Genomic DNA, 16994 nt, shown 5'->3' with positions numbered 1-16994 from the left:
CAGATTTCATGAAGCATTAGTAGCCATGTTCCAGCTGCCCTGGTGGAGCGTTGCCTCCTGCGTGGGCTGACTGCATCCTGCTCATCACCCTCCATCCCACTCTGGCATGATACCACGTTTAGGAAGGATTCAGGCTCAGCTGCTAATGGGGACACAAAGGCTGACGCCCCAAAACCTGTCCCGGGGGCACCACGCACAAGGGACACGGTGTTACAGGTATGGAGATGCTCTGAGAGCAGGGATGCTGTTATGCTGGTGGCATGGGGTGGCAGGAGGGTCCTCGCCTGGGTTCTGGGACTTGTTCAGAGCACGCTTTCAAACAAAGCTCCTCCCCAGTGCTGGGCTGTGGCAGCAGCACAAGGGTTAATCCTGCTTTCCCTCTCTTTCCATGGCAGATTCGTGGCCAGGGTTAAACCTCATTGGCAGCTGCGCTTGGCAGCGATGCCCCTGGGACTGAGCAGCCTGTACAATGGAGCTGGGTGCTGGGTACCCGAGGTGGGTGCTCCGCCTGTCACACGGGATCCTGCTTGGGGTGTCATGGAGGGGAGCAGCCACACCGGGGTGCTGGGCTCATGGCAGCCTGTCATGGCGGGGCCAGGTGCTGGTAGTGAAGCTGTGTGCCAGTGAAGGACTCCAGTTGGTGCTGGATAGGGCTGTCCTGAGGGTGCCGGGTGCACACAGGGGCCTCGGCACTGGCCATTGGGACACCAGTGTTGCCAACCACTGCAGTGGGGTGTGGGAAAGCCCAGAGATCCCCTCCTGGTTCTCCAATGGGCTGGTTGAGCTCCCACTGTCCTTCTCAGGGCTGGTGCTGGTGCTGGTGCCCAGGAATTGTTCTGCCTGTGCTGTTGTGCCACAGGCCCTGTTTCTGGTGGCCACCTCCCCGTGCTGCTGGAGAAGATGGGTTCCGTATGCTGGAGCATTCATTCGCTTGGCTGATCGACAGCCTGCGGTCTGGCTGAGCAACCCCAATTGTTCCCAGTGTGCCTGGACAAAGGAGTGCCTAGAGAGATGGCGAGGCTGAGGAGAGGAGGACATGCTAGGAATATTTCCACTGCTTTGGACACCAGCAGCATTTCCCTCCCTCCCCATGTGAGAATGGGAGGCAGCAGCTCAGTTTCACAGGCAGAGTGGGATGGGATCCCCCCCCGTCTGCCCTAAGCAAGGAGAAGCCTGTCCCAAGGCAGGCTGAGAGCTCATTTCTGGGACATGGCGCTGCTCTGTGTGGGATTAATGCCATGATGGAGGCAAAGCCTTTTCCTTTCCCTCCTGGCTGGTGCTCAGCAGGGCCAGGCACGACACTGGACCTCACTGCAGTCTGTGGCTGGGCTGAGCTCAGGGCTGCTGCTGTGCCTACTGCCTGCAGCTCTTCCCCGTGCTTGCCTCACCTGCCATGGCTCATTTCCAGCTGGGAATGGCTCATTCCTGGCTCGTTCCCAGGCCGGCCAACCCCAATACGTGTTGCCCCGTTTTGCAAACAGGAAAGCTGGGACAGGGATAAAGACCAAACCTTCAAAGCATGGAGCAGCTCCCATTGAGGTCTGAATGCAGAGGGATCCCGTGGGAGCTCGGCTGCTTCCCACACGACCTGCTCAAGGTCAGGCAGAGCCGGCAGCAAGCCCTGGTTCCTTCCTTCCCTGCCGGCCGCGGGCTCACAGGCGGGAATGGAAGCGGAGCCTGCGTCTGAGCCTTTTGTTCTCGGGGCTCAGAGGGCTCCTTCACACGTGAAGGGAGCTGCAGCCGTGTTTCCAGCGGGGAAAAGATGCTGCATCCAAAACCATCCCATCTCCCTTGGCCATTAGCATCTGACACGGTTGAGAATCACCAACAGCATCACATCAGTGCTGGGAAGTGACAGCCCCCGTGAGCACAGCCCCTGTCTCCCTGCTCTTTGCAGGAGGCTGGCAGGGCTGCGTGCGACCACGCTGCTGCACCCCGGGCTGCCGAGCCCAGGGATGATGGCAGAGCGGTGCCTGGGAGCCGGGGTGCAGCGTACCCCGTGCTCCCCGCTGCGGCAAACGGGGCTGTGCGAGCCTCTGAGCCTGCCGGGAGGTGCCTGTGCTGAGCAGCGGGGCCCGGGCAGGGGTGGGGGGGCTGCGGCGCGGCCGCCCCCGGAGGAAATGGGCTGAGGGAGCCCCCGGGGAGGCAAACCGCGGCAGCAGCACCGTTAGCATCGCCCCGAGCCGGCAGGAGGCCCCGCTTCCCCCGCGCCCGCTGCCCCGCCGAGATTAGCGCTCGCCTGGCTGCGCTTGACGGGCAGCCGGAAGCCCCGAGCCCCGCGGGGCCGCCCGGAAACCGGGGCAAAACGGGCGCGGCGGCTCGGTCCCCGCTGCCCTCGCTGCATCCCTGCTCGGGCTCTGGGCATTCGCCATCGCGCCGTGTGCCGGCAGCAGAGCCGCGGCCGTGCTCTGCAGGAGGGGCATGGCTGCTGCGGGGCTTCCCGGTGCCGTGCTTGCCCCTGGCCAGCGTGCTCGGGGGGGTGACCCAGTTCCCCCTGCTTGGCGTCGCCCCATGCCGGCGCTGGCTCCGTCCCTGTGTTCCTCCCCTGCGGGGCTGCCAGCTCAGCTCATGCACAGCCGAGCGTGTGGGATGAAAGGGTGCTCCTGGGTACCGGCTGCGGGAAGGTCACGCCAGAGATGCCCGTGGGGGTTGTGGAGCCGCATGGAGGTGACCCCCGCTCTTGGGGTGTGCGGGCTGCAGCGTGCATGAGCCCTGAGCCCGTGGCTTCATCCCAGCGGGCAGGGGGAGGAACATGGCAGCGAGCGGTGGAGTCCTGAGCCGCATCAGATCCTGGCAGCTTCTCCAGCACCGCTGTGGTCACCTTGTGCTGGGACTGGGCAGGGTTGAGTGGTGCTGCCCTGGCGCCAGGTGGGCAAGGAGATAAAACGAGAACAGGCAGCAGTAAACGTAAAGCAAAAATATTCCTTTTGTTCTGAGGAACCCTTCCTCCCTGAAGCAGCTTTTCCTGCCACCCAAAAGGAGATGGAATACGTGCAGGGCACTTTCTGAGGATTTTGGGGGTTTATGTGTTTAATTTTGACTGTAATCGTGTGCCAGAGCTCGAGATGCTTGTGAATGGCCTGATACGTGGGAGAATAACCACGCAGCCCGTCCCGGGTTTGCCAGCAGGATTCCCCAAGCTGTTCTCCCAACACAGGGTTCAGGCGGTACCCCTTCCTGGGGCTGGGCACTCACACAGGACTACATAAACTGCTGGGTTTCTGCAAGCTGGGAACCTGTGGGTAGAGCTGAGTCACAGGGAGGACTTTGTGACGCCTTTCTCACCAGAGCTGCCTTTGCGTGGCTTTAACTGGAAGCAGATGTGGGCACAGGGGGCTGCAGCGCTCCTTGTCCCGCAGCAGACCTGCAGGATGCTGCAGGACAGGGCATTGCTTCAGGTGTAGGCTGGAAATGGAAAACATCGCACCAGGGTCTAGCCCAGTGCTGCAGTTTATTCCCTCCTCTGTGACCACTGAGTGTGTCAGGACATGGAGGTGCCTTGGGAAGTCTCAGTGGTGGAAGGAACATGCTGTAGGAGGGAGGTCGCTTCTGCTTTGTGCTGTGGGAGGAGGTGACAGTGAGTTCAGGCTGCCGAGAGGTGGTGGGCACTGAATGCTCTGGACACGGGTGAACATAACAGCTTTCACTGCCTGTGTCAGGTCAGGGGCACCCCTCTGCCTCTCGAGGGAGCTGGGTGACCGAAGGGTCGAGCTAATGGCCCTTCATGGGGTCTGGCTGTTGCATCCATCAGGGAACAGGCTGGGTCTGACTGGGCAGCATCACACAAGCTGCAGACAAACTGTTCCCTGCAGCTCAGCACAAACTGGATTTCATCACCCCCTGAGATGCTTTTCCCCCCAAAGCACAGAGGCAGATGTGTGGTTGTTTAAGATTTAAAATCTACCAGTGAGGTACTTTTCCATAACAAGGCATGATTGGGAAGAATGTAATCAACCCATTTCTCAGTACATGAGAAGTGAGAGGCCTGGGAGTGAGCACCAAGTGATGCATCTGGTTAGATGCTCTCCTTGCTTCCCTCGTCATAGCATCATAAAATGTTCTGGCTTGGAAGGGTCATCTCTCCCTTAATTCAAGTTTGAAAATGATTCTCTGCTCCTCTTTCTCCTTTCCTCACAAGATCAGATTGATACAAATGGAGTAGGATGCGAATGGGTTTATTTATTTGCTAGTTCAATACAAGTTTCCACATATTTTGACCAGTTTCCTCATGAGCATATAAAAAAAAGTGGATTGCAGCTGCTTGAAAACACCTGCTGAACTTTCAGGTTCTGAGGGACTCATGGTCCCTCTGGGCCATGGCAGCACTGCTCCTCGCACAGCCTTGCCTCCTCTTACTGAGGTGCCAGGTCAGCTGGGAAAGGGCAGATCTGCTGGCCCACGAGGTGAGTCCCACCGGATGGTGTCTGTCCCGGCCGGTGCTGCCTCAGCTGAAGCTTTCCAGACTGGTTTTGATCCGTTCCATTTCATGCAGAAAACTGTAGAACTGGGGCAAAGTCAACTCTGCGGGAAAAGAGGCATCGTCTTGGGTTTCAGGTTATGCCCCCAGCATGGGAAACGCTGCGCTGGTACCTGCCTAAGCCAGGCAGGATTAGGCACAGTGACCCTCGGCAGCTGTTTCTGCACGCTGCAGCTGGGCTGTGTGGGGTTCCAGGCTGGGATTCTAACGGTGACCAAACCCTGGGAATGGTTTACTTCCTAACTGCTGCTGCTCTGGCTGCTTTCCGCAGCTCCATGGCAGATGCAGGTTTCTTCAGGACGCCCGGAATGCAGTGAGCGTTCCCAGGTACTGCCTGAGTGACTGCTAGGGGAGCAGCATCCTCCAGCCCTGCTCTGGCAGCGACCCATGCTGGGCTCTGCACCCAAAGCTCCCCCACCTCCAGCACCCCCAGAGCTGCTGCTTCCCCAGAACCGTTCACTCACCCAGATACACGTTCTCTGTTTGACTCCCTTTTTTAATCACCAGCTTCAGCTTGGGGGAAGAAAAAGCAGAGGTGTTAATTCGGAGCACGCCGTGCCTGAGCATCATGGAAAGGCAGAAGTACCAGGGGTACGCTGTGAGTTTCAGACCGCCACAAGGCACCCATGTATTTGACAGGCCTTTCAGGAAGTGTCACTGGAGGAACAGATTCCTTGGGCATTGGGAGGCTCTCTGGAAGTTCTTCCAAGTGATCACCCTCCCCGGCCCCCTCCCCAGATAACCTTTGCTATAGACTGAGCTTTCTGAAGAGCTTTTCGGAATGGGCTTTGCTGCTGTGACACAGGATGCCTTCAGAAGGGAAACAAACAGCAGCGTGCCTGCTATCTGCTGGCAGCTGCCCTTGGAAGGTGAAGCAGAAGCCCAGTTGCAGGGCTTGTTCCAGGAAACCCATCTGTCCTCCAGCCCCAGTCATAGCCAGTACTGCCCACATGCCTGGCTGTTGCTTGTCCCTCAACTGCACCACCTGAACTCTGATGTAGATTTACCTGTAAGAAGATACTTCCCACTTTTTCCAGTTCACTGCTCCCAGCAGTCACTGTGAGTCAGAAAAGGGAGATAATCTGTTAGCTAAACAGTGGAATAAGAGGTTTAGCTGAGAGCCGCTGGTGGGTTTCCCACCCCATTCACTTCCTGATTTAGCTCTTACCTCCAAACCTCCACTCCATATCTATCAGCTGGTTGATCATCAGCGTCTGACCAACAGCCAGGCGTGTCAGGGTGGGGGAATTCACCTTCCACTGCAAAGGCAAAAGACACCCCAGCAGTCAACCCCCCGAGGTCTATTTACCTGCAAGTTCAACATCAGACAGAAAGGAGGCAGAAGCTCAGAGTGGAGGTGTGCAAAGGGCTGAGCTCATGTGGTCGGGGGGGGCTTTCACAGATGTGGAGTCCTGCCAGGGTTTCCCTCTGCCAATGAAACTCGCTGGGGTTGTTTTAGCGCTGGTTTGCTGTAACAATATCTGCACAAAAAGCCATGTGTTCATGTAACTGCATGACCCCGGGGCTCAAAGCCTGCAAAGCCAAAACCAACCAAGGGAGAGGCACCCACGAGTGCAGGAGCCACAGAACGGATGAGGTAGCGGCCATGGCTAGAATTCTCATTGGGCAAAGTGCTCGTCACTTATCTGAGCATCAGTTCAAATCCCTGAGCTGGTCTGGCAGAAAGCACCCCAAGGGCTGACACATCCCGGCAGCAGAGCGGGGTTTCACCAGCTCCCGCTCAGAGGCTGTCATTTTGTTAGCTCAGAAACCAGCAGAAGCGGATGCATACCTGTTCTGCAAAGTAAGTGGCTTTCTCCTCACTGAGGCCTGTGGGAGAGAGCAGAGATTACTCCATGCGATAAATATTAATTATCTTTTATTTAGGGGAAGTCAGGTGACCCACCTAGAGCAATGAAATCTGCTCGGACTTGCTCCGAAGACAAATTCCTCTTCAGGGCACCTGAACCAACAATGCAAAGAAGCAAAATCAGTTTTCACTGAGCCAAACCAAGCTTTACCCAGTCCCATAAACGCCGGGATGGAGGCGCTGCGCTGGGGAGCTTCTGTTCTCAGGCTGTGTTTTGAAACAAACCACAGCTCCTCGGGATAGGAAATAGGCTGGTGCCTGCCGCTATCCTTGCAGATGCCCGGTGCTTTAAAAGTCCAGGCTCTGGGAATGCCTGGGAGAGGGGGAGATTTCATTGCAGGTATCCATGGGAACTGCAGCAGCGGTTGTGTTTTGAAGCTGCTGCCTTCTCTCCTATAGAAGCTTTGCTTGTTAAAGGGGAGCTGTTAAGGCTGGCAGGCTACTAATTTGACCTACCTGCTGTGTTTTGGATTATGGGTGTGAACGTGTGCATATAACACTTTCCCCCGCTGCGCCTGCCTCCTTTGTTCTGGGGCACCGGCAGCACATGGAAGTTTACAAGGATTCTGTTCTCTGAAGCCAAGAGCAGGAATCTCATAAATTCAAAGAGACTGCTGGTCCCACGTGGCTTTCTGCTCTGTAGCACACAGGCAAAGTTATCTGCTGGAATCCTTTCCAACACTGTCTGTGGCATCCCAGCGCTAAGGAAGAGTTACATGGGATCGGAGCCAGCGCACAGAAATAGCAATGACAAGACTTGAGTGCACCTAGGCCAGAAAATCCCAGCTCCATGTTAAATACCCCCAAGACAGTTGTAGGAAAGGACATTATTCACTGCTACTCCTGGGTAGAATGGCTTGAAGTAGCATGTTAAGTATAGACCAAATGCGGGAAACAATTGTGTGAGGCTTCAGTGCTGGGAGGAGAGCTACAGGGAAGCCAGGACTGAAGAATAATAGCAAGGGACTATTAATAACAGGAGGGATCAATGGGATGGACGTGCAGTGGAGGTGTTTGATGCATTACCATGTCAAACAGCAGCCACAGTATCACAGTCATCCCATAACGTGCTGGAGTCTGGGGTATTCAAGGGGAATCCCTCTGCCCCTCTTCCCCACTACTTATGACGTCTGCTTTACATGGTCTAGAACCAAAGTGGCTTCCTGTCCACTTTAGAGGGGTGTTTACACTGTCATGTATCTTAAACAGCACTTGTCCTTGTAGGAATTACAGTACTGGCTCACTTTATTATTGCTCTCTTAGTCCACAGACTGGTGGAAGCTCCTGCAGAGACCTGGTGCCCACGCAGGACTGGCCGGTCTGACAAACTGGTTTACAGGTACCGGTCACACCAAGCAGTCACAACATTGTGCTTGCATTTAACACATACATGTGAGTGGAGTTAATCCAGAGGGCTGTGTCTGCAGTTGGGGTATAAATAATACAAAGGCCAAGTCACCAAACAGGGATATTTCAACCGGAGGATTTTTGATTCTTAAATACTAAGCCTTTTATTAGCCACCGTTCGCACCTATTGTGCAAACCAAGTGCACTGCAGTGCTGAAGAACCCCTTGGGCAGCATGCAGGAATGGACCCGAGTGTGGCCTCGGGGCAGCCTATGCAAATGTCTCACTTACCGTTGGGTACCAGAAGAATACTTTTGACAATGTTTTTCAGGGGGCCCAAGCTGATTTTATTCATGGCGGCAAAGTCAGAGAGCTGAGTCAGAAACCTTTCCACCTGCACAAGAGAGAGACACAATCATCTCTGCACGTTTCTCACCCGAGCTGCAGTCACACATTTGGTGTTCTGGACGTGTCTCACCTCCTTGGGCTCTGTCAGAAAGCGGAAGAGCACTTCAGTCAGTGATGAGAATTGCTGTGGAGAAACAGGACAGTGTTATGGAGTCAGGTATGAGCATCTCAGCATCTCGCCCCCCCCCCCATCACCACCATGACTTTGATGTAGCCCTATGTGACTCTGGTACGTCGGCCCCAGAGTTCCACCTCCCATGCCGGGAAGGCACCCCCATCCTCGGCATTAGAAGATGCCTGTGGATGGGGTTTACTCACGGATGCTTTTGAGAGACTCTCAAAGGGTTTGTGCAGCTGGCACTGCACAGGGCTTTTGTGACTTGTGGCTAATTGAAACTGCTGTTCTGTCCTGCGTAACCCAAAATGTGAGTGGAAAAAATGTCAGTGACTCCTCATGTTTCATAAACCCCATGGGGTAACCAGGCTAACTCGGGAAACGAAAAGAACTGGTTAAGGGTCTAGTAGCCTCCTTCACTGTGCAGCGGCAGGGCTGCAGAGCCTGCCTGCAGGGCAGAGCACCGCCGCCTCCCTCTGCAGCACCAGCGCTGGCTGTGCCCCGGGTACGGCTGCCGCGGTGCCTCCTCCTGCCCTCCCCTCCCGCAACAGGCTCTGGGCTGTAGCCGCGGTCCTGGCAACCTCAGCTCCTCCACCACGAGCTGAGCCCGCAGCTGGGGCGCTGTAAGCGCAGGGTGACCCAGGGGCAGATGGGTGCTGCGGGGCAGAGCACCGGCCTGGGGCAAGAGGGCAGCGGGGTGGCAATCGCAGCCCGGCCGCCGGGCATTCCCAGCGGGAGAAAACAGAGCTGGGCAGGACCCCGCTGCCCACGCAGGGCTCGGTGTGAGCCCCTTTGCCGGAACGCATCACAGCCCCGGCAACCGGCTCCCGCGGGGCTCGGCTCGGCCCTGCCTCCGACACCAGAGAGCGCGGTGCCCTTCCGGGGCCGGCTGAGAGCCGGCGAGAAGCCCGGCGCTGGAGCCCCAGCGGGGCTGCTCTGGAGGCTTGACTGGGCTCGGTACCGGAGCTGCGGGCCCCGGAGACCCGATGGAACCCGGTACCTGGGCTGCTCCGGACCCGCCGGGCCCGGCCCCCGGGGGTCGGCTCCCCCCGGCCCGGCCGTGCCTGCCCTGCAGCCTTCGGCCCCGCGGTGCGGGGCTGCCGCCGCGCCCGCCGCCGGCCCCACCTGCGCGCTGAGCTGGTTGAGGCTGTGCATGTCCGCGCTCACCGCCTCCGGCACCGGCTCCCGGCTGAAGTTCAGCAGCCCCATGGCGGCTGCGGCGCCTCCGCCCGCCCCGCCCGGCCCCGCCGCCTCAGCCTGAGCATTGGCGGCCGCACTTTCCGCACGGCAGCGGCCCCGCTCCGGTGCACCCGCGCGGCTCCCCCTGCCCGGCCCGTGGGGAGACCCGGCCCGAGGTGGCCCCTTCGCCCCTGCAGCCGCAGCCGGAGCGCCCGCCGCGGTGCTGGGGGAGCTGCTGGTGGGCCCCGGGCACGTGGCCGGTGGGACTGGTGGCAGTGGGATGGGTGTCCAGTGGGATGGGTGTCCAGTGGGGTGGGTGTCCAGTGGGGTGGGTGTCCAGTGGGATGGGTGTCCAGTGGGATGGGTGTCCAGTGGGATGGGTGTCCAGTGGGGTGGGTGTCCAGTGGGATGGGTGTCCAGTGGGATGGGTGTCCAGTGGGATGGGTGTCCAGTGGGGTGGGTGTCCAGTGGGGTGGGTGTCCAGTGGGATGGGTGTCCAGTGGGATGGGTGTCCAGTGGGGTGGGTGTCCAGTGGGATGGGTGTCCAGTGGGATGGGTGTCCAGTGGGATGGGTGCCCAGTGGGATGGGTGTCCAGTGGGATGGGTGCCCAGTGGGGTGGGTGTCCAGTGGGATGGGTGTCCAGTGGGATGGGTGTCCAGTGGGATGGGTGCCCAGTGGGGTGGGTGTCCAGTGGGATGGGTGTCCAGTGGGATGGGTGCCCAGTGGGGTGGGTGTCCAGTGGGATGGGTGTCCAGTGGGATGGGTGTCCAGTGGGATGGGTGCCCAGTGGGGTGGGTGCCCGGTGTGGGTGATGCTCAGTGGGATGGGTGTCCAGCGTGGGTGATGCTCAGTGGGATGGGTGCCCAGTGGGGTGGGTGCCCGGTGTGGATGATGCTCAGTGGGATGGGTGTCCAGTGGGATGGGTGTCCAGTGTGGGTGATTCTTAGTGGGATGGGTGTCCAGTGTGGGTGATTCTCAGTGGGATGGGTGTCCAGTGTGGGTGATTCTCAGTGGGATGGGTGTCCAGTGTGGGTGATGCTCAGTGGGATGGGTGTCCAGTGTGGGTGATGCTCAGTGGGATGGGTGTTCAGTGTGGGTGATGCTCAGTGGGATGGGTGTCCAGTGTGGGTGATGCTCAGTGGGATGGGTGTTCAGGGTGGGTGATTCTCGGTGGGATGGGTGTCCAGTGGGAGGGGTGTCCAGTGTGGGTGATGCTGAGTGGGATGGGTGTCCAGTGTGGGTGATTCTCAGTGGGATGGGTGTCCAGTGTGGATGATGCTCAGTAGGATGGGTGTCCAGTGGGATGGGTGTCCAGCAGGTCACCATGCCCAGTTGCTCACCCCATGGCTCACATCAGTCTGGGCCACAAGCCCCCCAGACCCCGTGGTCCGTAGGTTGCACCCATGCAGGCATCCAAAGCACAGCTGGGTTCACCTCCCAGCGCCCCATCACAAGCCACGAATTGCTCTTATAGAACAGTTAGTTTTGATGGGGAAGTGTGGGACGGCCTTTTGCTTCCCTACTCAAAACTACTCGGTAGGGCCCCCAAATCAGAGCTGCAGTACACGTGTGTGTTCTTTACACTTCATTCCACTAAGATCTCCGTCATACCGATATTAATATTCCATTTTATCACTTCCATCAAATTACGTGTGATTGTGGTCAGTGTGCAGCCCAAAGTACCGGCACAAAGGGAGAGAGTTGGGGGTACCCACTGTGTGTGGAGGCTTAGGCTTCACCTGCAGGGTGGAGGTTTGGCTTACAGTTCAGGAGCTGTTTTCCTATACAAAAGCCTCAAATAAAAATATAGTCTATAGGGTTTGGGTTGTTTGGTTTTTTTTTGCCTGAAAATTCCACTTAGAACCCAGAACTCGGCTGCGATTTTCCTGCTCCGGCTGCTGCTCCCAGCGCTGCCGCTGTTGAGCCCGGCACAGACTCATGGTGACTGGGGCTGGTGGCCCCCATGTCCATGACCGGGCTCCCTGGGGTGGACGGTGTCTGGTGCGGAAGGAGCCGGCCCAGGGGCTGCAAGTATCCGGATGTCAAAGGGGTCCGGAATTCACAGGGAGATTTAACCTGATTCGCACCATGACCCATCAGCGGGAGCTCTCCTTGCTTCAGAGACGTGGGAAGGGCAGGTGAGCTGTAAATCACCTTCCCACCCTCTGTTGCATGGCCTTGATTCTGTTTGTGCTCGGAAGGCCTTGATCCAGGGAATATTAGAACTGGATGTATTCCCGCAGAGGACAATGGAGCTGATCGCATCCTTAAAGACTCCTTTGCTTTGCTCTGCTATTCCGCAGCTTTCTAAGAGCAGGAAAATAACGTCTCCCGCAGTTTTTCACTATCGGTGTGAATGTGTCTGATCTATTTTATCTGGAAAGGTGTTCGCTGGCTGCCCAGGCGGCGGACAGTGTGTAAAAGCCTTTGTGGAAGGTGGAACTGCGGCAGCCCACACAGCTGAGCTGTTTTATTACCGACACTTTCAATTGCAAATGAGAGCGTAGAAATGTTATAGCGCCTTTCATTGTGAAGATACCCCAGCAGTGGTTTATAAACAAGGAGTTAAGCAGCAAAGTACCACTAATGATGAAGAGTTAAGAGATATTTACTGGTGGTCTGCCTGGAAATAGCAGCCAGGCGTCCTTTTCTTCTCCCAGCTGGGAGGTTTCATATAGACAGGCTTGAACCGTGCTCCTCGCTTGGCTGGGATTGCGGAGCTGAAACACTGCAGGTGGAGATGTTTGCAGGATTTCACCCTCAGTATTTAGGACACCCTAAACCAAGGTACAGATTTGGTCAGGTTCTGCGGTGAACTGGCCCGGTCGGCGGGTTTAGAACCATAGGGTGGGCTTGGCGCTAGAGAAGCGTTAACGTGAACTAAAGCTTGCTCAGGGAGATGCATGGAGTGGGTAGCACGGAGTGCCGCTGCCTGTGGCCACGGTTCTCCTCTGGCTTTAGAATGTCGCATGCCGGTCTGTGTAAATTCTCGTAAGTGTACATGAACAATTGCAGCTGATTATTGCACATTTGGTATCCACCAAAATTCCTTCACCTGTGCTGTGTGGCTGAAAACCGAAACAAAGAACGAGGTGATTTTCTGCCTGGTTTGTCTGGTGGGACGAGCAGTGCAGGAGCAGCCTGTGCCTGATCTTTACTTCTCGGTGTCTTTCTAGGGAGATGCTTTAGGAACTAATCGCGTGAGCACGCCGGAGGCACGGCAGGCGGGTGAAGCTAACGTTGTTAAACTATGTCCCAGGCAGCAAACCGAATTCTTGGGGAAAGTTGAGTGACAGAATCCAAGAAGCTGAGTTTAAGTCGAGGTTCGTGATCGTAACATCCTGTTCAAACAATCACCAGGAAATTCGGCATCCTGGGATGCCGGTTTGGCTGCAGTATGTGAGTGTCACCAGCCCTGGTATGGCCTGTGCTGGCTGGCTTGGTCCTTTGGGAAGGATTTACTCAAAAGAGAAGGTTGCAGGGTAGGTTTGGGATATCTGGGTGAGGTTTGGATTAGTCCCAGCAGTGCCAGGTGGAGGATGGTCCCCGGAGCCCCCAGGGTGCCCTGCCTGGTGCCTGACATCCTCACCCCTGAGTACCTCCTGCCAGGCCATTCTCATGCGGAATGTGTCACTGATTGACTCCTTTGAGCTGAGGAGGAGTTGGACAGCAGTTCCAGGGATGTGCAGGTATTCGGAGTTGCAGTCATGTGCTTGTTCACCACAAATACCTGAGTAAAAGCAGCAGCAGCAGAAAGCAATGGGGACACACATATGGAAGTAGGGTATTTAAAATGGTGCATTCCAAACAGCTGGAGGATCAGTGTGCCCTCCGTTGGATGTGTTGTTCAGCTTCATTGGGCTGGTTCAGCCTGGAGAAGAGAAAGCTCTGGGGAGACCTTAGAGCAGCTCCTGTGCCTAAAGGGGGTACAAGAAAACTGGAGAGGGGCTATGGACAAGAGCCTGTAGGGACAGGCCAAGGGGAATGGCTTTAACCTGCCAGAGGGGAGACTGAGATGAGCTCTTAGGCAGAAGCTCTTCCCTGTGAGGGTGCTGAGGCGCTGGCACAGGGTGCCCAGAGAAGCTGTGGCTGCCTCATCCCTGGCAGTGTTCGAGGCCAGGTTGGACACAGGGGCTTTGAGTTTCTTGCCCTTTCTTCTCCCCCATCACACTCCACCATTTGCTCCAGGGCAAGCATTGCCACAGGAGCAAATTATTGCAAGCTGTGTGCAAAGGTTGGGGTGGAGCTGGCAGCACCATTGCTGGTGTGCTCCTGCCTTGTGACCACGGCAAACCTTTCCCCTGCCGGCATGGAGGGGGCTCTGCAGGCAGCCGCCCCCCAGGAGCTGTATCTCGCCCCATCCCAGTCTATACACTCTGGAGGGCGGCTTGGGGCGGCCTCGGCACTGCAGATTAGGCAGGAGCAGGCGTATTCTGTTTTCTAGGAAAAAGGGGATTTTGTGGCCAGCTTTGTTAGGGCCATTGAAGACTTTCCTTTGTGTGTCTTTGCGTTTGAAGTTCGCAGGCTGGTGGCTGCAGACTCGCTGGATGTTCTGCTTACACAGATGACATTTTTAACCTTAGAGGTTTGTGCCATGTGGTCCAGGCCAGCCCACAGGAAGAGCCAGAAACTTCATGTAGGAGGGGTAACACTTCCTACCTCTGTGTAAACAGCAGTTCCCCCCAGATGGGAAAAGCCATCCCAGCTGTAGGGGAGGCAGGGGCCATATTCCCGCATGTGGAAGCAGGATGAGGATTTCCCACAGGCCTTGCTATCAGTCCTGCTGCTGCTCTGCTGGGTAGCACAGCTCTCCCTGGCACAGGAGGGATGCTGAGGGCAGGAATGCGTCTGCAGGGAGCAGCAGTGAGGAAAGGCTTGTCACTGGGAGCTGTGATGGAGCTGATGGAGAGGAAGGTGGCTGGTGTGGGGCTCAGGCCACAGAGCTGCTCATGGAAGATGAGGGGACGTCCCATGGGATGTGTTCCAACGGGCTCTAGCACTGAAGAATGCCAGAAGATGATTGTTCCCGCAGGCTGGGAAAGAGCCGCTGTGCTGTGTGTTCACTGCCATGGGGAGCCCAGAGCCTCAACTCAGCATTGCCACTGGCTTCAGCGAAAGGAAAAGCTCCTCCCGCTCCCTGGGTCACTGGGGCAGCTCACAACTGTGATGACTGCAGTGCTCAGCGGGTGTTGCCGGTCCCAACTCAGCTGTGATGGTGACAAGAGGATGGCTTTGGTGACCAGCCCCGTGGATTGAAAGGCTGGCTGAGGGTGGCCAGCCTGTGGTGACAATGGCTCTTGCTGAACGACTTTTTTTTTGCAGAAACATTGGACATTGGACACCCCTGTCCATGTCCTGCTGCTCATCAGTGCTGGAGAGCCTGGGGGCTGATGGGGAGGGGGGCAGGTTGCTCTGGTCCCTGCCTGGCAGAGGCTGCCACCACCAGCTCTTGTTAAGGGCACTGGGAATGCCTGTCAGGAGCCCACATACAAAATCCTTTTTAGAGGCACCTTTTTTCCCACCAGATGACACAGACTTTGACCATTAAGAAATGAACTCACAGCATCAATCTGTGGTCATGAGTAGCTGAAACAGGGAAAAGGGTCGGGATTTGTCTCAGTCTGCCTGGACCTGCTTTGTTTGGTACCAGGCCCTTTTCACAACCAGTGTGTGCAGTCCTGCTCTCCTGAATTAGATGATAACTGAGGGGAAGAGAGAGAAAGAGGCGTTTCAGTGGCGGGAGATTGATGGCAGGTCAGCGGGGCCAGCAGAGGCAGGAAGGTTTCCGTAGAAAGGGAGAGGAGCTGCAGATGCTTGGAGCGAGGGCTAATTCCACCCTAACTGTGCCCTGGCAACTCTGAGGAGCACAGCCTGCAAACGCATTGTGCTGTCCAGGTTTGGAAAACCAAACAGGAGTGAAATCTATTTGCTCTGGTTTAATCCCCTCGACGGAGTTGCAAATTAGCTTCAGGCTTCCATGGGGTGTGTTTATGTGAGCCGTAACCTCCAATGCTCCCCAAGGCGTACCCAGGCCACATTTCTCAGCTTCTCTCGCAGGGTTATTTTTGCACGTGCAGCCACGTTTTCGTGCTGGGATGCTGCAGGGATGGAGGGGTGGGGTGGGGGGAACCTGCTGTACAGGCCTGGGGCTGGCCCCAGGCGCATCCCGCAGGTTTCGGGTACTTTGGCCAACTCACTCCTTTTCCCTCCTGACATTGAGAGCTTATTTCCGTCACACCAGGACAATCATATTCCTTTTCTTACTGTTAGATGGTTTTCTGCTGGATCTAGAAGTAATGAGCGAGCAGAGAAGATTATACCCCACGTGGAGCCCTGCTGCTTTGTCTTGGGCAGAGAGGTGCAGGCCTTTCCCCGTCGCCAGCACAGCCCTCCAAAGGTCTTGCTTCCGCACGGAAAAGCGGAAGAACCACCAGAAACTGACTGTGGAACCGGTGAGGCTTTGTCTGCCTGCTCCACGCTGCAAGGGGCACAGGCCCTGAAAACCTGGTGGGTAGAGGGGTAGCTTGGGCTCTGCCTGCTCTGGGTGTCCCCCCCATGGGAGCTCGAGGGGTGAGCCCCGGGGTAAGCTGGCCACTGGGGGTGACACCGGGTGCCGGTGGGTACCAGGGGATGAGGAACTCCGGGAGCCTGTGAGACACTGGGGCGTGTGGAGCGCCGGGATGCTGAGCCCCGGGGACGGGATGCGGGATCCGGGGGGGTGACGTGGGGTACCGGACAATGCGGGGTCCGGGCCGTGCGGAGCAGCGGGGCAATGCAGGGGCGCCAGGGATGCGGAGTCCGGGGGCTGATGCTGAGCCCCGGGGGTGCGGACCCGTGGGGCGGGGGCCCGGCGATGCGGTGCGGGCCCCGCGCTCCCCTCCCCCGCCGTGCGGCGCGGCGGGCGTGGAGAGGAGGAGGAGGAGGAGGAGGAGGAGGGGCTGCCCAGCACGGGCAGGGTTAAAGCGCCATGTAACCGGAGCGCGGGGCTGTCGGGGGCCGGCCGGAGCGCGAGAGGCGGTGAGCGGCGGCGCGGCCCCGCTGGACGGCGCGTCCCGCCGCGGCGCAGGTGAGAGCGGGGACTGGGGGGAACCGGGCCGGAGCCGCGGCGCATCCTCGTGGGCGGCTTTGTTGTACGCGGTGGTGGCGGCGGGGGACAATGGGGCGGGCGGGGTCGCGGCACCGGGGCACCGGAGGGCGGCGGCGGGAGCGCGCCCCGGGCCCGGCCGACCGCGCGGCCCCCCCCTCCGTGCTCCCGGGGTCTCGCCCCTCCGGTCCGGGGCCACCGGGCGGAGCGGCCCCGCCGCCACTTGTTGCCGGCGCTCGGTCCCGGGGCGGTGTTGGGGTCGGTACGGCCCCAGCCCCGGTCCCGGCTCCCGCCCGCTCCCCCGGCGCTCGTCGCAACTTTCGGGAGTTTCCCGCGGAGGCGCCGCTGTCGCGTATCCCGGGGGCGCGTCCCGGGGCTGTCACGGCCGGGCTGGGGGTACTCCCGGCGCCCCGGGACGGGCACGGGGAGCGGGGCGGGGGCAGAGCCCGGAGCCGCAGGGGGAGCACAGCGGAGCCTCGGGTCCCTTCAGTGAAGAGGCAAGCGGGGCTGCGG

At 58.2% G+C, this 16994-nt stretch overlaps 1 protein-coding gene across 2 annotated transcripts; it reads right to left on the bottom strand.

The window, feature by feature from the left end:
- Window positions 1-4244: 4244 nt before the first annotated feature.
- On the bottom strand, window positions 4245-9469 carry COMMD7 (COMM domain containing 7). 2 transcript variants are annotated; one of them, XM_057424781.1, is made up of 9 exons: window positions 9343-9469; window positions 8173-8226; window positions 7986-8088; window positions 6384-6440; window positions 6270-6307; window positions 5646-5736; window positions 5485-5534; window positions 4942-4990; window positions 4245-4521 (listed from the first exon to the last, which is right to left on the bottom strand). In XM_057424781.1, the coding sequence occupies exons 1-9, from the start codon at window positions 9424-9426 to the stop codon at window positions 4445-4447; spliced, it is 603 nt and encodes a 200-aa protein (XP_057280764.1). In that variant the 5' UTR covers window positions 9427-9469; the 3' UTR covers window positions 4245-4444. The 2 variants fall into 2 exon arrangements, with proteins under 2 accessions (XP_057280764.1, XP_057280765.1); XM_057424782.1 differs by lacking the exon at window positions 6384-6440 and having other exon boundaries at window positions 9343-9462.
- Between the last annotated feature and the right edge of the window lie 7525 nt (window positions 9470-16994).

This window comes from Pezoporus wallicus, unplaced genomic scaffold (assembly GCF_028554395.1).
Source record: "Pezoporus wallicus isolate ANWC-B61680 ecotype Strahan unplaced genomic scaffold, APGP_CSIRO_Pwel_v1 contig_13737, whole genome shotgun sequence".
Lineage (NCBI taxonomy): Eukaryota > Metazoa > Chordata > Aves > Psittaciformes > Psittacidae > Pezoporus > Pezoporus wallicus.
Note: the sequence above shows the minus strand (reverse complement) of the source record. Positions and strands in the feature narration are given on the sequence as shown.